The 23,881-nt window shown below is 42.7% G+C and overlaps 1 protein-coding gene across 6 annotated transcripts in view; it reads right to left on the bottom strand.

The window, feature by feature from the left end:
• Nucleotides 1-23,881, bottom strand: part of VPS13B (vacuolar protein sorting 13 homolog B) — a 1,297,298-nt gene that overhangs the window by 562,614 nt on the left and 710,803 nt on the right. Inside the window, exon 24 of one of the 6 annotated variants that reach the window (XM_073550463.1) lies at nt 7,136-9,489. The exons of the other annotated variants lie outside the window; for them this stretch is intronic. Within the exon in view, the coding sequence (XP_073406564.1) occupies nt 9,482-9,489 (8 nt within the window). The 3' untranslated portion in view covers nt 7,136-9,481. Of the gene's footprint in view, nt 1-7,135; nt 9,490-23,881 lie in introns of those variants that run through there. 6 annotated transcript variants of the gene reach the window in all.

Here is a 23,881-nt window from a genome sequence, read left to right on the forward strand (position 1 = left end):
AAAACTCAGTGTGAACATAGACTTCAAGTACTGACCTCCAAAACTTGGACACCTGTGAACAGGGGTGTAACGATTTTGGTCGCAGAGGTCACAACTGTGACGGAGGATGAGCCAATGAGGAGCGTGCCAATGTCAGCGCAAATTTCAGCTGGATGTTAAGTCCTTGGACGCACATTTGGCTGAAGTGTATTGTGGCGCAAAGACTCGCGCTGCCAGCCAATCAGAGGCCAGCAGATGATGTCGCCGTGCACATGACCAGGGGCACATGGCAGTAATGTCATACGCTATCGTCACTTTCACGCTCAACTCAGCTACCGTCTTAAGAAGATGATGCCGTGTGGCGGGGGAGCGGATGGGAGGTTAGTTACGGTAATTGTTTTTCTATGTATTAAAGAACACCATCAGAATGGGGGATATATATACCAGGACGGGGGATATATACATCAAGATAAAGGATAAATATACATCAGGATGGGGCCCAGGATAAGGGATATATACCAGGATGAGGCCCAGGTTAAGGGACAAATATAACAGGATGGGAGATGTACTGTATATGCCAGGATGAGGGACATATATACCAGGATGGAGCCAAAATTAGGGACATACATACCAGGATAGAGGACATACTGTATTATATTATATACAGTGGGGCAAAAAAGTATTTAGTCAGTCAGCAATAGTGCAAGTTCCACCACTTAAAAAGATGAGAGGCGTCTGTAATTTACATCATAGGTAGACCTCAACTATGGGAGACAAACTGAGGAAAAAAAAATCCAGAAAATCACATTTTATTTGCATATTATGGTGGAAAATAAGTATTTGGTCAGAAACAAGCAATCAAGATTTCTGGCTCTCACAGACCTGTAACTTCTTCTTTAAGAGTCTCCTCTTTCCTCCACTCATTACCTGTAGTAATGGCACCTGTTTAAACTTGTTATCAGTATAAAAAGACACCTGTGCACACCCTCAAACAGTCTGACTCCAAACTCCACTATGGTGAAGACCAAAGAGCTGTCAAAGGACACCAGAAACAAAATTGTAGCCCTGCACCAGGCTGGGAAGACTGAATCTGCAATAGCCAACCAGCTTGGAGTGAAGAAATCAACTGTGGGAGCAATAATTAGAAAATGGAAGACATACAAGACCACTGATAATCTCCCTCGATCTGGTGCTCCACGCAAAATCCCACCCCGTGGGGTCAGAATGATCACAAGAACGGTGAGCAAAAATCCCAGAACCACGCGGGGGGACCTAGTGAATGAACTGCAGAGAGCTGGGACCAATGTAACAAGGCCTACCATAAGTAACACACTACGCCACCATGGACTCAGATCCTGCAGTGCCAGACGTGTCCCACTGCTTAAGCCTGTACATGTCCGGGCCCGTCTGAAGTTTGCTAGAGAGCATTTGGATGATCCAGAGGAGTTTTGGGAGAATGTCCTATGGTCTGATGAAAGCAAACTGGAACTGTTTGGTAGAAACACAACTTGTCGTGTTTGGAGGAAAAAGAATACTGAGTTGCATCCATCAAACACCATACCTACTGTAAAGCATGGTGGTGGAAACATCATGCTTTGGGGCTGTTTCTCTGCAAAGGGGCCAGGACGACTGATCCGGGTACATGAAAGAATGAATGGGGCCATGTATCGTGAGATTTTGAGTGCAATCCACCTTCCATCAGCAAGGGCATTGAAGATGAAACGTGGCTGGGTCTTTCAACATGACAATGATCCAAAGCACACCGCCAGGGCAACGAAGGAGTGGCTTCGTAAGAAGCATTTCAAGGTCCTGGAGTGGCCTAGCCAGTCTCCAGATCTCAACCCAATAGAAAACCTTTGGAGGGAGTTGAAAGTCTGTGTTGCCAAGCGAAAAGCCAAAAACATCACTGATCTAGAGGAGATCTGCATGGAGGAATGGGCCAACATACCAACAACAGTGTGTGGCAACCTTGTGAAGACTTACAGAAAACGTTTGACCTCTGTCATTGCCAACAAAGGATATATCACAAAGTATTGAGATGAAATTTTGTTTCTGACCAAATACTTATTTTCCACCATAATATGTAAATAAAATGAAAAAAAAAAACAGACAATGTGATTTTCTGGATTTTTTTTTCTCAGTTTGTCTCCCATAGTTGAGGTCTACCTATGATGTAAATTACAGACGCCTCTCATCTTTTTAAGTGGTGGAACTTGCACTATTGCTGACTGACTAAATACTTTTTTGCCCCACTGTATATATATATACACACACCGTATTTTGAGGATTATAAGATGCCCTGGATTATAAGATGCACACCAAATTTTGAGGAGAAAAATAGGAAAAAAAATTTGTATAATAAATGGTGGTGCTTCTTATAATCCATGCGTCTTATTGCTTACCACCCCCGAAGGCTGCGGTGAAGAGGGCTTCCACGGTCCCTGCTGGAGGAGGCAAGAGTGGAGCATTGCTGCAGTCTGGGATGAGAGGGTGTTCTCATGTCCGGCGCGCCACTGCGGGTGTCCGGTGCTGCAGGGGCTCAGCTGCTGACATTTTGCAAAAGGCCAGAGCCCCCGCAGTTCCATGGATTCCTATGCATTGGTCTCTGGGAAAATGGCTGCCGGGGCCGGCGCATGAGCAGATGGAAATCTAGGCACCAAGATCTCGGGAGAGGAGATCTCAGCACTGGTCTTTCTTGTCATTTCTCATTCTTGGGTCCTCTACCAGAGGCCTGGGAATTTGAGGGTTCTGCGTAGGATCTTAGTTGTTCCCAGCATTGCGCTTTTCTGGATAGAGCTCAGATGTTGCTTTTGGGATCTGTTGTAGCAATTCTTCCAACTTAGGGGTCACTGCTCAAAGTGCTCCTATCACCACTGGAATCACTGTTGCCTTCACCTTCCACATCTTCTCCAGTTGTCCTTTGAGTCCCTGGTAGGTCTCCAGCGTATATTCCTTCTTTCTAATGTTGCTGTCACTTGGCACTGCCACATCTATTTTCATTGCTGTCTTTTGATCCTTGTCTACGATCACAATGTCTGGTTGGTTAGCCAACACCTGCTTATCTGGTGTCCCACATGATTTTAGCCCTTTCATTCTCCACACTTTTTCTGGGGTCACATATGGACTTAGGGGAACTTAGCCCATATCCTGTGCAGATGTTCCTGTATACAATTCCTGCTACTTGGTTCTGGCATTCGGTATACGATACTCCTGCTTGCATTTTGCATCCTGCCACTATGTGTTGGACTGTTTTTCAGGTTTCTTTGCATTGTCTGCACCTTGGGTCTTGTCTTGTGTGGTAGGTCCCTGCTTCTATGGATCTGGTAATCTGGTACTTAGTGCTTGCTCTTGTGCAGCTATGATTAGTGCTTTTGTGCTGTCTCGGTGTCAGGCTTTCTCCAGCCATTGGTAGGATTTCTCCACGTCAGCCACCTCCATTATCTGTCGTTGGTACATCCCATGCAGCGGCTTGTCTTGCCATGGTGCTTCATGTTCCTGTTCTACCTTCCAGATCTGTTGCTGCTTTAGGCTTTCTCTCAGCATCTCATCTTTTGGTGCCATTATTCTGATGTATTCCTTGGATGCTTATTAAGCCTCGACCACCCTTTCTGTTGGTATATAATCTTTGGGTGTTAGACTTAGGGTGGACACCTCCAAGCATTGTGAGGAGGTTTTTTGTCTTCACATCTGCAGCTTCCATCTCTTCTTTTGGCCAGCAAACTATGCCAGCAGGATATCTGATAACTGGCATGGCATATGTACTGATGGCGTGGATTTTACTCTTCCCATTGAGCTGGCTCCTCAGGACCTGTCTTACCCTTTGATAGTATTTGGATGTTGCTGCTTTCCTTGCCTCCTCATCATGATTACTGTATCCTTGTGGAACACCAAGGTACTCGTAGGATGTCTGTCCATCTGCTATGTGCCCTGCTGGTAATTCCACTCCATCAGTCTTGACTACCTTGCCTCTCCTTATTACCAACTGGTCGCACTTCTTCATTCCGCAGGACATCCCAATGTCTTCACTGTAGATCCTTGTCAGGTGGATCAGTGAATTGATGTCTCTTTCGTTTTTTTTACATACAGCTTGATGTCATTTAGGTAGAGGAGGTGGCTGATGGTGCTTCCGCTCTTGAACTTGTATCCATAGCCAGTCTCGGTACATTTTCTGACTGAGGGGGCTCACACCTATGCAGAACAGCAACGGGGACAGTGCATCACCTTGGTATATGCTGCATTTGAAGGTCAATTGTGCTAGTTGTCTTGAGTTGACTTCCAATGTTGTTCTCCATAGCCCCATTGAGGAAGGTTCTTAATTTCCTGTTGATATTGTAAAGAACCAAGCATTCAAAGATCCATGTTTGTGGCATTGAGTCATAGGCTTTCTTGTAGTCAATCCAGGCTGTGCCGAGATTTGTCTGTCTGGATCTTGAGTCTTGATCGACTGCTCTAAGAGAAGCTGGTGCTTATAGCCTCTGGTGTCAGTCCCAATGCCTTTCTGAGCTGGATTCATGTACTGGTTCATATGGTTCTGTAGCTTGGTAACTAAGATGCCTGACAGAAGTTTCCATGTTGTTGTAAGGCAGGTTATTGGGCAGTATTTGGATGGAACTGTTCCTTTATGAGAATCCTTCATGATCAGCACTGTTCTACCTTGTGTTAGCCAATCTGGGCGGTGGCCTGCTTCTAGAAGTTGGTGTTTAGTTTATCTAAGATCTTCTGTTTCAGACGAGCTGCAGTGCTCTCTAGTTGCAGGATTGGATCAGGATTTTCAGGGGGTTGCACATGTTGTTCTTCCAGGTCTTCATGTGGGGTTGATCTGCAGTGCAGTTGATTCATCTCAAGTTGTGATAACAGCTTTCTCTTTATGATATTGAAACGTTGGGTGACTAGTTGTTTCTCAGTAAGGGGACAGGTCTTGCAGCCATCCAGAGTTTCCTCATACGCTTCATATATCCTCTCTCATTTGGTCGGCTATTATATATCAGGATTGGGAGGGGGCCCGGTCCAAATCTTGCACCGGAGCCCATCAGACGCTAGTTACACCACTGCCTGTGAATGTAACAAGAAGGCACTACTTTCCATAGAATATGCCATAAATGCATAATGGGTGGGCGTCATACCGAAAACTACATCTTTTGGGATGGTGACAAACACAAGATGTTATTTATCAGAAAACTATGTTTCAGGAAATTGTGGATTATTACATTTGACTTGTATAATAAAACTGTGATTGGAGTTAGGCTTAAACTTGGTTTGATGTTCTCATTAAAATCCTTTACAATCGGTCATCACCTATGACTCAGCACAGTAGTATGGTATGGGGTATGGTATTTCGAGACTATGCATCGACCTCTAGGGGCACAAAGGCTACATATACAAGATTAGTTTATATAACTATGAAGTCAAGAAGAAGCAAAAATATATATACAGTAATAACATTTCACCAAATGTTTACTCCGGAGAAGAAAAAGCAAAGCAATTATGGAACAGAATTGCATGTTATATATTTAAAACATAGGGGTCTCTAAGGTTTTGCCTAATGAAGATAGATGATTTTTTCTTTTCCCTCTGACTAACACAGAAAGGCAACAGTGGATATGATATTCTTCAGTGACCTGAGAAAGTACATCCAGAAATAATATTTAGTGTTCACGTTCTTCTTCCAGTCATCTGCGACGTGTTGTATTTTTTTTGCTAATGAAATGAAAACTGAATATTTTTGGGATGTAAGAATTGCAATTTAAAAAGCTGACAGTAAATAAAGAAAAACTTATGCATCCTGAGAACAAATTTGCTAATATTTTTTTCTTATAATACATCAAAGTTTAATAACTGTGTTCTCTAAGCAAACCTTGCGTTCTTGTCTCCAATACCATTAATTACGGTACTACCTAATATTTCCTTTTAACGGTGAATCTGCTTGGTAATAAGTTAGTTAATTTGAATGGGAAAACATGGCAATAACTTATATGGTGTGCTTTTTTTAACAAATGTAGGGAATGGAAAAAAACAGTCTACAAAAAAAATGCCCAAAACACAGTGGTTCGAAAGTCAGAGGAACTGACTAACAACCAGGTTGTTAATTGATTCATTGATTGAAAGAAGATTTAAACATGTATACATTAAAAAAAAAAAAATAAAAAGATAGTTTTCTTAAAAATCTCCAAAAGCTTTGTCTACAGCCTATCTTGCAAAAAAACAAACAAAACAAACAACTTATGCCTAGTCTCACAGCAAAGCCTTAGGGTCCTGTTTCACTCAGAGACGCACCAGCGATCTCAACAACGATACGACCTGGTAGGGATTGCTGGTGCGTCGCTAAATGATCGCTAGTAAGCTGCCAAACAGGCAGATCTCTTCAGCGACGTAGCAACGATCCAGTGATCAAACATAGCGATGCGCGCTGGCCAGCGGAAGGCCAACGACGAAAAAATGGCCCAGGACATTCCTGCACGATCAGCGATATCCAGCGGGAGGGCCGGTCGCCGCTATGTGTCACATGTAGCGAGATCGCAGGCGAGATCGCTGTTGCGTCACAAAATCGGACACGCGTTAGCGGTGTCGCTATGTGAGACAGGGCCTATATCCATATGTGGTCCCATTCTGTACCTCTAAGGCCTCATTCAGACACCCCAATTTCATGCCCGCATTTTAACAGCTAGAACACGTACCTAATAAACTATGGAGGCTATTCACATGTCTGTTTTTTCGCGGGCATTGTGAATATGAAAAATCACAGAAACATGTCTGTTTATTTCTGACAGCTTGAATGAAAAGTGTGGGTCGTCGGTAACAGACATGGACAGTACATGAATGACATCAGTGTACGGTCTATGCTTAATATTGCAAAGGATATGAAAAGCTTTATAATTTACGGTATATATCCATACGTGAAAAACACACTGATGAGACACGGATCAAAAATGCTGATGATACTATGGCCAAATACTGATGACACCAGTACCATTTTCTAGCATACGTGAACAAGACTAACGTCTGAGTGGGGTCTAAGTTTCACATAGATCAGTTGCACCCAGTTATTTTTGTTGCAGGGTAGATAAAGTCGTAACACCAATTTGCCAATTAATTATTTCCATAAAGAATAACAGAGCAATGACAAAACAAATGATTAAGAAAAATGCTCCAGTATGGTTATTTATTGTGAAGGCAAGTATTTACTAGGACAAGGCAGTAGAGTTGACAGCTTTTCTTAAATCTACAGTTTTGACAGACATTAAGTCCATGTTCACACATTAAGTTTTTGCATGCAAATTAAAAGCTGCTTTTACAGTACCAGCAAAAGCTATCAGATTTCAGAAAACTCATGCACAGGCTTGTTTTTTTCCCCCTGACCAAATTGTAAAAGAAACCCATCTTTCTATTTATTTTCCCGAGTATAAACCATAATGCATCCTCACATGAGCATGGATGTTAGTATTTTTTTTATTGTAATGTAACTTGCACTTTATTTTTTTAAAGCAAATACTTTTGTTTCTCCTGACTCCAAGTATAGTTAAATGTGTGTTAAAGTAAACAATGCTCTACCAATTCAATGCCCTACCAATGTGTTACGTAAACAATGCTAGACCAATTTAACGACCAAGTCAACTTCCAGCTACAAATTTTATGGTTGCATTTCTTTTCATGAACTCATATAACCTTAGTTCGAGGCTGCTTTTCATACATGATCCAACTTAGAATAATCACTTTTTTCAGACAAACTTTTTGTAACGCTACTCAGGTGACCATTCTAGTCTGGAGACCTCCGCGTGGTGCTTCTTTGGGGACAGTCGAGTCACAAGAGGTCACCATACGTCCAGGTCAGCCAGCAGTGTCGCAATAGTCTCCACCAGGTCTGTTAGTCACTGAGTCGCTGTGTGCTGGTGTCTCTGAAGAAAGGGAAGCAGAGGCGATGTCCCCACACAGTCCCAACGATTGTTCCAATGATCTATCTCCTTGAACCTCCCAGTATCGTGGATGTGTCGTCTTGGAGACCTGGCTGAAGACGGACCCAGGGCAGGTATCTTCATTCTCTAATAGGTCTGAAAAGAACGTCAAAGCGGTTGCATCTTCCAAATCTCTGCAATCCACTAAATAGGCGGAGAAACTCCAGTCGGTCCTTCAATCCCCCGTTCTCAACATACGAAGAGAGACTTTTCAATGCCTGGTTCCTGGTACTCCTTCCGCTTTGTCCTATGCAGAGAATGGCTTGATGGAGAGAAGCATCCTTGTCATGAAGATGGTCAGAGGTGTCACTTTTCTTCTAGTAGTCTAAAATCATGGTCCTGATGAGAAACGTGGGAGTCTGTGAAGAGGTGTCAACCTCCAACTTCTCTGTAGATAGTCCTTGTGGGCTTGAAGAAAAGGAGGCATTAGGCTGGGATACTGTAACGATACTGCCAGCGACCCTGCATGGTGTCCCCTTCCCCCTCCATGCAGGGATGTCGACTTACTCACTGCACCAGCCCCGCGACACTGTCTCCTGAAGTGTCCCTTCTGCTACTTCTGCTTTCTGTGTGAGCAGGTTGCAGTCCAGAGGCACGAGTAGTATGCGCTTCCCCGTTCTTACTTAAAGGAGCAGCATGCACATTATGCTAAATGCTCTCAGCTTTTTGCTTTAGCATAAGTAGTACACTTGCAAGATGACTTCCAGAAAAAGCTGGCAAACATCTTGTATAAAAGACTCCAGCTCCCCAAAGGAGACGCCAAGCAAAATAGCAAATCTGTTGTGAGTTCATTTTCTGGTCTACCAGTTGTGAGTTCTCCTTCCAGGATCCCTCTGGTGGTAACAGGAGGTAGTGAGGCTGATTTAATCAGTAGAGATCTGCCACCTGATAATGAGGATGACGATTGGACCTCAGGAATCTCAGACTGGATTTAAGACAGCCAACGCCCTACTCTGGTGCTGGTGATTCCTTCTGCTTGTCAGGTCTTGGTTCTCAGCTCTGTTCCAGTCAGCTCAAGCTAAGTTTTTCTGCTAATGTTCACACTTGATTTTGTTGTTCTATTCAGTTTTTTGTGTGGTCAGCAAGCCCCAGCTGGGGCTGTGCTGAATTTCCACTCTTATTTATCTGTATTTGCCAATTTGCTTTTTGTCCCTTATTAGATTGGCCTCTTTTTGCTCTGTCTCAGAATATTTCAGAGTGCTGATATAGTGGAAGAAGTCTAGTGACTTCAGGGTTAATTTTGTTATCAGAAGTGTTGGACATTATTTTGTAGGGTTTTGGGAAGATTGCAGACAGTGTCTTTCCTTTCCTCTCCTTTCTAGTTAGTTTGGGCCCCATCGTTTGCTCAGCCTATTTTCCTGCCTATGTTTGTGTTTTCATCTTGCTTCACCGTCAAAACATGTGTGGGGGCTGTCTATTCCTTTGGGGTCTTCTCTGGGGCAGTTAGTTTTCCCTTTTTCTTGCTTAAGGCTTATTTAGTCCTCCGGCCGTGACGAGGCGTCTAGGTTCATCGTAGGTACGCTCCACGGCTGCTGCTAGTTGTGTGGTTAGGATCAGGGATCTGCAATCTGCATAGTTACCAACCACTCTGGTTTTTCTGGGGCTTAGCTTGTTTAGGTTTTTTCCTCCTCGGTGACCCATTCATATCAGAATCACCAGCCATACCGCAGATGCTAGGATACTCAAAAGCAGGAAAAAGTTGTAAAAAAAGAAAAAAAAAAGTGTCTTTTTTTATATGTATTTTTTCCTCTTTTTCTCTGGGGCCGTAGGAGGCTTTTTTTTCCCCTAATGGAGATTATGCAATTGTCTGATCGTGTGGAGCAACTTGCTGCTGAAGTGCAGGAAATTTCCACCTACCTCATTCAGTCACATGCTGCTAAACCTAAGATCCCTACTCCTGATGTGTTTTCTGGGGATCGGTCTAAATTTCTGAATTTTAAGAATTGTAAATTATTTCTTGCCTTGAAGCCTAACTCATAGGCGAGCTCTGTGCAGCAGGTTAAAATTGTCATCTCCTTGCTGTGCGGCGATCCCCAGGATTGGGCTTTTTCTCTGACACCTGAAAATCCTATTCTGACTAATATGGATGCATTTTTTCAAGCCTTGGGGTTGTTGTATGATGAACCTAATGCTGTTGATGAAGCTGAGAGAACCCTGTTGGCATTAAACCAGGGTCAGGATTCTGCAGAGTTATACTGTCAAAAATTCCTAAAGTGGGCAGTCCTTACTACATGGAATGATAGTGCATTGGCAGCTCTCTTTCGGAAGGGTTTATCAGAGACCGTAAAAGATGTTATGGTGGGATTTCCTGTTCCCTCTGGTCTGGATGATTCTATGTCATTAGCCATTCAAGTTGATCGGCGTTTACGTGAACGTAAAACTACACGGGAGGCGCTGCCACCTTTTGAACAAACGTCTGAACCTATGCAATGTGATGGGGTTTTGTCTAGAGCGCAACGTCAGGTGTTTAGAAGGCGTAATAAGCTGTGTTTTTTCTGTGGAGATGCCTCTCATACTATTTCTGTCTGCCCTAAACGAGAGAAACGTTTTGCACACACATTTGCTGTGGGCAGTGTACAACCTAAGTTCCTTTTGGCAATTACTCTGATCTGCTCCTTATCCACGTTTTCCACTAAGGCTTTTGTGGATTCAGGAGCAGTGTTGAATCTGATGGATTTGGACTTTGCTAAACGTTGTGGTTTTTCCATGACGCCTCTGCGGACGCCTATTCCTTTGAGGGGTATTGATGCTACTCCTTTGGCGGAGAATAAACCTCAGTTTTGGACCCAGGTGATAATGCGAGTTACCCCAGACCACCAAGAAAATTGTAAATTGTTGGTGCTGCATAATTTGCATGATATTATTGTTCTGGGTTTTCCCTGGTTGCAAACTCATAATCCAGTTTTGGATTGGGAATCGGTCTGTGGTGAGTTGGGGTTGTCAGTGTGTTCTTAGAGACGCTCCTGTTTTCTCCACCTCTCCTCAGTCTCATGATATTCCTGATTATCTGGCCGATTTTTCTGATGTATTTACTGAGAGTAAGTCTGCATCTTTGCCTCCTCATAGGAGTTATGACTGTGCAATTGAGTTGATGCCTGGGTGTAAATTTCCCAAGGGTCGGCTTTTCAACTTATCAGTACCCGAACATGATGCTATGCGATCCTATATTAAGGAGTCGTTGGAGAAGGGTCATATTAGACCATCCTCGTCACCTTTAGGTGCTGTTTTTTTTTGTGGCCAATAAAGATGGTTCATTAAGACCGTGTATTGATTATCGTTCCCTTAACAAGATGACGGTTAAATATCAGTACCCGTTACCTCTGATGTCTGATTTATTCTCCAGAGTTAAGAGTGCCTGCTGGTTTACTAAGCTTGACCTCAGGGGGCGTATAATCTTATTCGCATCAAGCACGGGGATGAATGGAAGACGGCGTTTAATACTCCGGAAGGACATTTTGAGTACCTGGTGATGCCTTTTGGGCTCTCTAATGCCCCTTCTGTCTTCCAGTCCTTTATGAATAATATTTTTCGAGACTTTGTAGATAAGTTTTTGATCAACTATCTGGATGATATTTTGATCTTTTCTAGTGATTGGGATTCCCATGTGGAACTTGTCTGGACTGTATTCCGGATTTTGAGGGAGAATTCCCTGTTTGTTAAGGGATCGAAATTCCTCTTTGGTATACAGAGGATTTCATTTTTGGGATTTATCTTGTCTCCATCGACTATTGAAATGGACCCGGCCAAGGTACAGGCCATTTATGATTGGGTTCAGCCTACTTCTTTGAAGGCCCTCCAGAAGTTTTTGGGTTTTGCTAATTTCTATCGTAAATTTATAGGTAATTTTTCTGGTATTGTTAAACCACTGACTCATCTGACCAAGAAGGGCGCTGATGTGCTGAATTGGTCTCCTGAGGCTGTCTCAGCATTTCAGGAGCTTAAGCGGAGATTTACTTCAGCTCCGGTTTTACGGCAACCTGATGTCTCACTTCCATTTCAGGTGGAGGCAGATGCTTCTGAGATTGGTGCAGGAGCGGTTTTGTCCCAAAAAGACCCTGTGACTTCTAAGATGAATCCCTGTGCCTTCTTTTCTCGAAAGTTTTCCCCATCTGAACGCAACTATGATGTGGGGAATCGGGAATTGTTGGCCATGAAATGGCATTTGTCGAGTGGAGACATTGGTTGGAGGGAGCTAGACATCAAGTTGTGGTCCTCACCGATCACAAAAATTTGATTTATCTGGAGTCGGCCAAAAGCTTGAATTCTAGACAGGCTAGATGGGCCTTGATATTCACGCGTTTTAATTTTGTGGTCTCTTTTCTTCCAGGCACTAAGAATGTTAAGGCAGACGCCCTTTCTAGGAGTTTCTTTGCCGATTCTCTTAGTGTGACCGAGCCTACTACCATCCTAGGTGAGGGGGTAGCTCTCTCTGCCATTTCGCCCAATTTGAGACGCGCCCCGGAGGAATTTCAGGAGGATAAACCTGAGCGTTGCCCTATGGGAAAATTGTAGGTTCCTGACCAGTGGAGAAAGAGTGATGTCTGAAATTCATTGCTCCGCATTGGCTGGTCATCCAGGTATTTTTGGTACCAGAGATTTGGTGAGTCGGTCCTTTTGGTGGCCTGCCTTATCTCGTGATGTCAGGAATTTTGTACAGTCCTGTGGGACTTGTTCTCAGTCTAAACCCTGTTCTCGTTCTAGTGGGTTGCTGATGCCCCTGCCGGTGCCCAAGAGGCCATGGACCCATATCTCAATGGATTTTATTTCTGATCTTCCTGTCTCTCAGAGAATGACTTATCTAGGTGATTTGTGATAGATTTTCGAAGATGGTCCATCTTGTACCACTCCCAAAATTGCCATCTTCCGCTGAGTTGGTGCCCTTGTTTTTACAACAGGTGGTTCGGTTACATGGGATTCCTGAGAACATTGTGTCTGACAGAGGAGTTCAGTTTGCTTCCAGATTCTGGGAATCCAGTTATCCTTCTCCTCCGCGTTTCATCCCCAGACCAATGGACAGACTGAGAAAACAAACCAGACATTGGAGTATTATTTAAGATGTTTTATATCTGCTGATCAGGATGATTGGGTCTCATTTTTGCCCTTGGCCGAATTCGCGCTGAACAATAGAGCTAGTTCTGCCACTTTGATGTCACCCTTTTTCTGTAATTTTGGGTTTCAGCCTCGATTCTCTTCAGGGCAAGTGGAATCTTCGTCCTGCCCAGGTGTGGACACTGTGGTTGAGAGAATGCAGCAGATATGGGACCAAGTGGTGGATAAGTTGTCACTCTCTCAGGAAAAGGCCCAGCGATTTTCCAACCGGCATAGGACCATTGGTCCCCGGTTTAAAGTGGGTGATATGGTTTGGTTGTCGTCTAAGAATATTCCTATGAAGGTTGCATCTCCAAAATTTAAGCCAAGATTTATTGGACCTTATAAGATTTTGGAGATTCTTAATCCTGTTTCATTTCGATTGGCTCTTCCAGTTACGTTCAAGATCCATAACATATTTCACAAATCTCTGTTGAAGAGATTTGTTGAGCCAGTGGTTCCTATGGCAGCACCTCCGGACCCTGTGTTGGTTGAAGGCAATGTGGAATATGAGGTAGAGAAAATATTGGATTCTCGTTTGGTTAGACAGAGACTCCAGTATTTGGTCAAATGGTAGGGTTATGGCCAGGAGGATAATTCTTGGGTCTCTGCCTCTGATATTCATGCCAATAGATTGGTTCGTGCTTTTCACAGGGCCCATCCTGATCGGTCTGGTGGCGTGGATGAGGGTTCGGTGACCCCTCCTCAAGGGGGGGGTACTGTTGTGAGTTCATTTTTTGGTCTACCAGTTGTGAGTTCTCCTTCCAGGCTCCCTCTTATGGTAACAGGAGGTAGTGAGGCTGATTTAATCAGTAGAGATCTGCCACCTGATAATGAGGATGACGATTGGACGTTAGGAATCTCAGATTGGATTTAAGACAGCCGACGCCCTACTCTGGTGCTGGTGATTCCTTCTGCTTGTCAGGTCTTGGTTCTCAGCTCTGTTCCAGGCATCTAAAGCTAAGTTTTTCTGCTAATGTTCACACTTGATTTTGTTGTTCTATTCCGTTTTTTGTGTGGTCAGCAAGCCCCAGCTGGGGCTGTGCTGAATTTCCACTCTTATTTATCTGTATTTGCCAATTTGCTTTTTGTCCCTTATTAGATTGGCCTCTTTTTGCTCTGTCTCAGAATATTTCAGAGTGCTGATATAGTGGGAGAAGTCTAGTGACTTCAGGGTTAATTTTGTTATCAGAAGTGTTGGACATTATTTTGTAGGGTTTTGGGTAGATTGCAGACTGTCTTTCCTTTCCTCTCCTTTCTAGTGAGTTTGGGCCCCATCGTTTGCTCAGCCTATTTTCCTGCCTGTTTGTGTTTTCATCTTGTTTCACCATCAATACATGTGTGGGGGCTGTCTATTCCTTTGGGGTCTTCTCTGGGGCAGTTAGTTTTCCCCTTTTCTTGCTTTAGGCTTATTTAGTCCTCCGGCCATGACGAGGCATCTAGGTTTCTTCGTAGGTATGCTCCACGGCTGCTGCTAGTTGTGTGGTTAGGATCAGGATCTGCAATCTGCATAGTTACCAACCTCTCTGGTTTTTCTGGGGCTTAGCTTGTTTAGGTTTTTTCCTCCTCGGTGACCCATTCATAACACAAATCATTAGTAAGGTGTACTGCTAGTGAGTTGTGAAGTCCCCTGGTCTCAGAGTGGCCAGTCCTGTTTCCTCGTTCTTTGATTCCGAAGCGGCCGATGCCTGAACCTCGTCTGCTGGTCCCGAAGTGGCCAATGCCTGAACATCGTCCGCTGGTCCCAGTTCGGCCAGAGCATGAACACTATTCCCCAGTCCATGAGTGTTTAAGCATGATCCTGAATCCTAGACATCTGAACTAAGCCCTAAAGTAGTGTCAGCGTACCTAACCCATGGGGTCAGCAGCTGCCGTATTGGGTTCTTCCCAGGAGTGGTACCTGTCGGCTACCTGCTACACCAGCCTGTTATCACAACTAAAGGCTCCAGTGAACACCAAGGTAGCAGCTTAGTTACACCCCTTTCTGGGTAGGCCTGGCCCTGTGGCACAGGGGCTCCACAAATCCACCTGCACCAAGGTTGGGGGTCTAACAGTCTGCTCGGCCCAGCCATGACTGTATAATTTGAACAAATTGCCTTTTTTTTCCCAAAAATGTTTTATGGTTTCTTATAAGTTTTGTATTGCATTGTTAGCCTAACACCTTTTATTGTTTATGCTTGCAAGGTGGAAGCAATGCTGGACTTTGGGATCCTGAAAAATATAGCAAGAGAAGCTGTCAAACCTGCGTTCTGACTGCAGCTTTTTTATTTTTACTGCCAATTGAACAGGAGTAAGCTGCAAAAAAAAAGATGCAAAAAAGCAAGGTGTGAACATAGCCTTATACTAGTAGGAAAACTAGTGAGCTGGGTACAGACAGGGGTCCCTGCTATACCAGACACCAACATCTATCACATATTTCTATCATATGTATATATTTCCAATATAAACCTTATACTCAAGTTTCTCTTCAATACCCTACACAAAAAATCACCTGTTGTGCAGAAGGAATTTACATTTGGAACATTGAAATAGAATCCAAAACAGAAATGCGCATAACAAAAGCCAAAGCATCAAAGGCTCGTTTGGAGGGAGAGCGCACAGACGTATAGAACATTCCCTGCAATTACTGTGCTCAGCACTAATGTTTGTATAGAGAAGAATAGTTTCCACTGATACACTATTGTGTATAGTATAGATGAATTCCTCAAGTATCGGGTAATTTCTTACTAGAAAGATGTGTCACGGGAAAGGAACGCTAAGACTGGATAATGGCTTCTGGCTGAAATCTGAATAAAGACGGGAAAAAAAGAGAATTCATAGTAAATAAGGAAGGCAAAATGTTTATTATCAAAGCAATAGGTTGTTCTGCTATAACTGCATCCAAGTGATATGGTGTCTGATGGACCAGATGGCTAAAAACAGAAATTTAACATGCTCGCTATTGATTCGATGGAGACATGCACCCACCGAAATTAATGTTCATATCATTATGTGAATGCGTCATGGCCGCTGGTTTACACTTATAATAATGCTTTATTCATCAGAAAAAAATGACCTTTTGGAACATTTAGATGATATTCTCTCTCTTAAGACGTAAGTGACATTAAGTGAGAATTTCCATTAATCTATGGGTGGTGATTATCGTACAATCACATTATGTACTGTGTTCTGTTTGATAGAAGACAAAGCCAAGGAGAGTGAGTCAAGGTATTGTACGCAGGTATGTCTCCATGACTACTGCCTCAAGGCTTAAAGAGGCTTTACCATGAACAAAGTTAATTTTTAATTTTATTTTAATCAATACATCTTGGAATAATAATAATTTCCACAATTGGATGCTTTTTTTAAATATCTCCCTGTGCAGAGAAAATCTTATAAATGTGCCTCTACTGTGTACTGGCTTTGTCTCACCATACAGGAACATGGTCTGATTTCAAAGAAAGAATTTTTTGCAATTCCATGCTGTAAAGTCTGTACACTGTTTTACTCTCTCCACTGCCCAGGAGCTGTGGTATGATCAGAACATGTTCCTGTATGGTCAAACACAGCTATTACACAGTAGGGATACATTTATAAAATTATCTCAGAATGGGAACATTATTTTAAACACATCTAAATGTGGAAATTATTTTTCCAAGATCTATTGATTAAAATGAACTTAATCGATGGAAAAACCCTTTTAAAAGCTAAGCTAAGGATAACTGAATGTAGCTACGAAAGTATATATTGGGTAGAAGGTTAAAAAATGTATTAATGCTGATCTTTTTCTAGTGCTCCGGTGTCCTCCGGTGTGGCAATAAACTTATTTTAGATTTTCACCAGTGCCTCCATTAGCAACTCAATTTCTGTGATTTACATTGTGACGCCATGGTCAGGACATCCCAAAGTGTGCCGCCAGAGGCCTCAAACGCTTTGGTTGCCGCACGATGTGACGTCACAATGAGTGTCACTGACGCCTCGTTGGCAATTAAAGCACCGGCGTAGAGTAATGATGCTGAGTGAGATTTCAGTAACTTCATTCATCACTAGATCTAGGAGATCTATATAATAACGTTTGCAGCTCGTACTGTGAGATCTGGTCATAGATTTTGATTAAAGTAATACGAGCCTGCCGATTTCAGTGGGGCTGGTAAACCATCTTCTATGATTGAGGACCTTCCAACTTCCCCATTGGACGATTCTGGGTGAGAGGAAGATCAGGCATGTTAAATGAAAAGCCTAACACTCTTGTGTTGTAGGAGATAACACAATCCAGAGCTGTCTTACTCCAGTCTTCTCCTCTCTCCATTGATGACATACTATGGTGAGTTGAGTGTGCTCTGTATGTTGGAGCCAGGAAATAATTGTAAACCAGCTACTACCTCAGGTGTATGGGCACCAGAAAATAAAGCAGTTAAAAAGAGTAAGAATATACATAATTATATGTTAAGCAGCAATGTGTCACTTACTAGGATGTGTTTTCATGTTTCAACTCAGTCAGTGTTTTATCTCCAGGAGATGATTACTACAGGACAACTGGCCTTGTGCATGCTAGTCCAACTATGCCCCCACCACTGATTAGTGGCTCTTCGTCACTAAACAATGTACACAGAAAGCTGTGGTGTGAGTGGAAGTATACACAGCTCAATAATTAAGCTCTTCTAGATCTTAAGCAGAGAAAACTGAGATTCTACCATAACTGCTGCACCCAGCAAACTAAGTGATACATCACTGTGGTCAGGGTGTCTTTTCCTAACTTATGTTGCTGTCAAATTACATAGCAAAAAAAAGTTGACATATTCCATTTAGAAAATCTGGTGAATCTTTCGGGCTGTCCATTTGCCAGAAAATGAAATCTCCATTAGCCATGAAGTGGCAAAAATGTCAGCAACAATGTACATCAGGTGTAAATTAGAGTGAATTTGTTGTGCAGTGGGCAGCACGGTGGCTCAGTGGTTCGAATCCCACCAAGGACAACATCTGCAAGGAGTTTGTATGTTCTCCCCGTGTTTGCGTGGGTTTCCTCCCACATTCTAAACACATACTAATAGGGAATTTAGATTATGAGCCCCATCGGGGACAGTGATGATAATGTGTGCAAACTGTAAAGCGTTGCGGAATATGTTAGCGCTATATAAAGATTATTATTATAAGCCTGGAGGAAAGTGTCAAAACCACTATAAGAGGTTGCTTTTTTTTTTTTTTTTTTTTTTACGCAAGTACGCCTTGGAACAAATTTTTCAAGTTTTTGAAGCCAGAAAATGTTATGTCTAAGTCGTAGAGTATATTGTACAGTTTTGACCACCAAAGTCAGAAGAAACAAACGATTTCGTCCTTAAGGATCGATAGACAGCCAGAATGGAGAAATAAGTGATTGTTCATTTCAACCGATGGCCAACCAACAAAAAGACAGAAGAGGAATGCTGGATTTCTTTGTCTGATCATAAGCACTAAGTTTAATCACTGGAGGAAAAAAATCCAACGTGGCCTATTTGTGGTGTGTAGTGAGGCCTTAACACAGTAGTAAATTAATTTTCTAAGTATACGGTAAGTGTTTTGCAGGGGACTGGGGCTAGTAGGACAAATAGAAAGTGGTAGTGTTCTTAATAGTATTTTCAGGGGAAATTTTATAATTGAAAGACTAATTAATATTTGTGCCATGTGTCTGAAAACCTTGGAATTACCCATTTTTCGAAATCTCTAAATAAAATTGGTTAACGTCTGCATCTGTGCTTTTTTTTCTTTTATCAAATAAATTTAGCAATTTGCACATCTGTACTGATGGTTTAAACATTTCATCTGACAGTTCCCATATGGTTGTAGTGAGCTAAACAGGCTGCCAAACAGTGTCTGTGGCAAAAATGACACAAGCACTCGAGATAAAGTTTCGTCCTCTGAGAGCCGGGAACCACATTATTGAAACATAATTGGATTTTTAAGGATGAAACCATTGTGATTTATCAAAGCTACAGCTATGTTTAACACTGTGAAAAAGAGATTAAATGTTCGTTACCATAAGTAAACCAGGATGTGATTGTTCCACAAGTATTAGTTAAATAACAGAACAATTATTTAAGGCTCCGTTAACATCTGTGTTGTGGTTTCCATTCTAATTAAAAAAAAAAATAACAACAATGGTGCTGTGTTGAATCCGCCACAGGATGTATACTGGTGGTGCCTATTGAACCTGGGTGATATGCGTATGACACAGATATGAAAAGGCTAAAACTCCCTGATAGGGTAACAGGGGAATCCCACGGTGGGCCCCTGTGCAGACCTGGGCCCTCAACCCCACCGTATGGGCAGTACTTAGCATAATTCACTTGATTCACTCTCTTCAGAAAAAACGCAGCATCTCATCATTCATTAACCAAACTACCCAGTTTATTATTACTTAGAGCTGGAGGTAAATTTGTGGACGAGGGTAGTGTAATATTTGTATGCAGGTGAAAGGTGGGTCCCCCAAAGTTAATGTTAATGGTGGACCTAGTCCGACACTGGATGGCGAAGATTTGAAAATTTAGCAATTTTCCAACTTTGAATTTTGATGTCCTTAACCCCTTCACCCCCAAGGGTGGTTTGCACGTTCATGACCGGGCCAATTTTTACAATTCTGACCACTGTACCTTTATGAGGTCATAACTCTGGAACGCTTCCATTGATCCCGGTGATTCTGACATTGTTTTCTCGTGACATATTGTACTTCATGTTAGTGGTAAAATTTCATTCAAATAACTTGCGTTTATTTGTGAAAAAAATGGAAATTTGGCAAAAATTTTGAAAATTTCGCAATTTTCCAACTTTGAATTTTTATGCGCCTTAAATCACAGAGATACGGCACACAAAAAACTTGATAAGTAACATTTCCCACATGTTTACTTTACATCAGCACAATTTTGGAACCAAAATTTTTTTTTGTTAGGAAGTTATAAGGGTTAAAAGTTGACCAGCGATTTCTCATTTTTACAACACCATTTTATTTTTAGGACCACATCACATTTGAAGCCACTTTGAGGGGTCTATATGATAGAAAATACCCAAAAGTGACACCATTCTAAAAACTGAACCCCTTAAGGTGCTCAAAACCACATTCAAGAAGTTTATTAACCCATTAGGTGCGTCACAGGAATTTTTTTGAATATTTAAAAAGAAATGAACATCTAACTTTTTTTCACAAATAAAATACTTCAGGTTCAATTTTTTTTATTTTACCAAGGGTAACAGGAGAAATTGGACTGCAAAAGTTATTGTGCAATTTGTCCTGAGTACGCTGATACCTGATTTGTGGGGGGGAACGACTGTTTCGGCGCATGGCAGAGCTCAGAATGGAAGGAGCGCCGTTTGACTTTTTCAATGCAAAATTGGCTGGAATTCAGATCGGACGCCATGTCACGTTTGGAGAGTCCCTGATGTACCTAAACAGTGGAAACCCCCTACAAGTGACCCCATTTTGGAAACTAGACCCCCCAAGGAACTTATCTAGATATGTGGTGAGAACTTTGAACCCACAAGGGCTTTACAGAAGTTTATAACGTACAGCGGTACAATTAAAAAATCATATTTTTTCCACAAAAATGATCTTTTCACCCCAATTTTTATTTTCCCAAGGGTAACAGGACCCTAAAAGTTATTGTGCAATTTGTCCTGAGTACGCTGATACCCCACATGTGGGGGTAAACCACTATTTGGGCGCATGGCAAGGCTCGGAAGGGAAGCAATGCCATTTGACGTTTTTGGCTGGAATTGAGATCGGACACCATGTCGCGTTTGGAAAACCCCTGATGTACCAAAACAGTGGAAACCCCCCACAAATGACACCATTTTGGAAACTAGACCCCCTAAGGAACTTATCTAGATGTGTGGTGAGAACTTTGAACCCCCATGGGCTTCACAGAAGTTTATAACATACAGCCATACGATTAAAAAATCATATTTTTTCCACAAAAATGATCTTTTCACCCTCAATTCTTATTTTTCCAAGGGTAACAGGACCTTAAAAGTTATTGTGCAATTTGTCCTGAGTACGCTGATACCCCACATGTGGGGGTAAACCACTATTTGGGCGCATGGCAGAGCTCGGAAGGGAAGCAGCGCCATTTGACGTTTTTGGCTGGAATTGAGATCGGACACCATGTCGCGTTTGGAAAACCCCTGATGTACCAAAACAGTGGAAATCCCCCACAAATGACACCATTTTGGAAACTAGACCCCCTAAGGAACTTATCTAGATGTGTGGTGAGAACTTTGAACCCCCATGGGCTTCACAGAAGTTTATAACATAAAGCCATACAATTAAAAAATCATATTTTTTCCACAAAAATGATCTTTTCACCCTCAATTCTTATTTTTCCAAGGGTAACAGGACCGTAAAAGTTATTGTGCAATTTGTTCTGAGTACGCTGATACCCCACATGTGGGGGTAAACCACTATTTGGGCGCATGGCAGAGCTCGGAAGGGAAGCAGCGCCATTTGACGTTTTTGGCTGGAATTGAGATCGGACACCATGTCGCGTTTGGAAAACTCCTGATGTACCAAAACAGTGGAAACCCCCCACAAATGACACCATTTTGGAAACTAGACCCCCTAAGGAACTTATCTAGATGTGTGGTGAGCACTTTGACCCCCTCAGTGCTTCACAGAAGTTTATAATGCCCGGGCGTGAAAATAAATAATTCGTATTTTTTCCACAAACATGATCTTTTAGTCACCATTTTTTTATTTTCCCAAGGGTACCAGGAGAAATTGGACCCCAAAAGTTTTTGTCCAATTTGTCCTGAGTATGCTGATACCCCATATGTGGGAGAAAACTACTGTATGGGCACATGTCGGGGCACGGAAGGGAAGTAGTGACGTTTTGGAATGCAGACTTTGATGGAATGGTCTGCGGGTGTCATGTTGCCTTTGGAGAGCCCCTAATGTACCTAAACAGTGGAAACCCCCCACAAATGACACCATTTTGTAAACTAGACCCCCCAAGGAACTTATCTAGATGTGTGGTCAGCACTTTGAACCCTCCAGTGCTTCACAGAAGTTTATAACGCCCGGGCGTGAAAATAAAAAATTTGTATTTTTTCCACAAACATGATCTTTTAGTCACCATTTTTTTATTTTCCCAAGGGTACCAGGAGAAATTGGACCCCAAAAGTTGTTGTCCAATTTGTCCTGAGTATGCTGATACCCCATATGTGGGTGAAAACTACTGTATGGGCACACGTCGGGGCTCGGAAGGGAAGTAGTGACGTTTTGGTATGCAGACTTTGATGGAATGGTCTGCGGGTGTCATGTTGCCTTTGGAGAGCCCCTAATGTACCTAAACAGTGGAAACCCCCCACAAATGACCCCATTTTGAAAACTAGACCCACTAAGGAACTTATCTAGATGTGAGGTGAGCACTTTGAACCCCCAAGGGCTTCACAGAAGTTTATAATGCCAGGGCATGAAAATAAAAAAATCGTATTTTTTCCAGAAACATGATCAATTAGTCCCCAATTTTTTCATTTTCCCAAGGGTAACAGGAGAAATTGGACCCCAAAAGTTGTTGTCCAATTTGGCCTGAGTACGCTGACACCCCATATGTGGGAGAAAACTACTGTATGGACACACGTCGGGGCTCGGAAGGGAAGCAGTGACGTTTTGGAATGCAGACTTTGATGGAATGGTCTGCGGGTGTCATGTGCGTTTGGAGAGCCCCTGATGTACCTAAACTATTGAAACTCCCCACAAGTGACCCCATTTTGGACACTAGACCCCCCACGGAACTTATCTAGATGTGTGGTGAGCACTTTGAACCCCCAAGTGCTTCACAGAAGTTTATAACACTCGGACGTGAAAATAAAAAAATCATTTTTTTCCACAAAAATGATATTTTTGCCCCCAATTTTTTATTTTCCTAAGGGTAACAGGAGAAATTGGACCCCAAAAATTGTTTTGCAATTTGTCCTGAGTATGCTGATACCCTACATGTGGGGGTAAAACACTGTTTGGGCGCATGGCAGAGCTTGGAAGGGAAGGAGCACCATTTGACTTTTTCAACTCAGAATTGGCTGGAATTGAGATCAGACGCCATGTTGCATTTGGAGAGCCCCTGATGTGCCCAAACAGTGGAAACCCCCAATTATAACTCCAATCCTAACCCCAACACACCCCTAACCCTAATCTGAGCCCTAACCCTAGCCCTAGCCCTAGCCCTAACCCTAACCCTAGCCCTAACCCTAAGGCTGTGTGCACACGCTGCGGATTTTGCTGCGGTTCCGCAGCGGTTTTGGCTGCTGCGGACCCCAGTACCATGATTCCCTATGGGAATCAAAAACCGCAGTGCAGACGGTGCGGAATTTTCCGCGCGGATTATCTGCGGTTTTCAATCCGCAGAAAGAATTGACATGTCAATTCTTTCTGCGGATTCTCCTGCGGTTTGCCATCTCCTCTATTGAGGAGATGAAAAACCGCAGGACAAAACCGCAGAGCAATCTGCAGGTAAAACCGCAGGTCTTTTGACCTGCGGTTTCACCTGCGGATTTTACAAAATCCGCGCGGATGAATCCGCACCTAATCCGCAGCGTGTGCACACGGCCTTACCCTAACGGGAAAATGGAGATAAAAACTTTTTTTTTAGTTTTATTATTTTTCCCTAACTAAGGGGGTGATAACGGGGGTTTGATTTACTATTTATGGCGGTTTTTATTTTTGGCAGCTGTCACACGCTAAAAGACGCTTTTTATTGTAAAATAGTTTTTGCATCACCACATTTTGAGAGCTATAATTTTTCCGTATTTTGACCCACCGAGTCATGTGAGGTCTTATTCTTTGCGGGACGAGTTGATGTTTTTATTGGTACCATTTTCGGGCACGTGACATTTTTTGATCGCTTTTTATTCCTATTTTTGGG

Source organism: Dendrobates tinctorius, unplaced genomic scaffold (assembly GCF_039654945.1).
Source record: "Dendrobates tinctorius isolate UK_male_01 unplaced genomic scaffold, ASM3965494v1 ptg000165l, whole genome shotgun sequence".
In the NCBI taxonomy this organism is placed as follows: domain Eukaryota; kingdom Metazoa; phylum Chordata; class Amphibia; order Anura; family Dendrobatidae; genus Dendrobates; species Dendrobates tinctorius.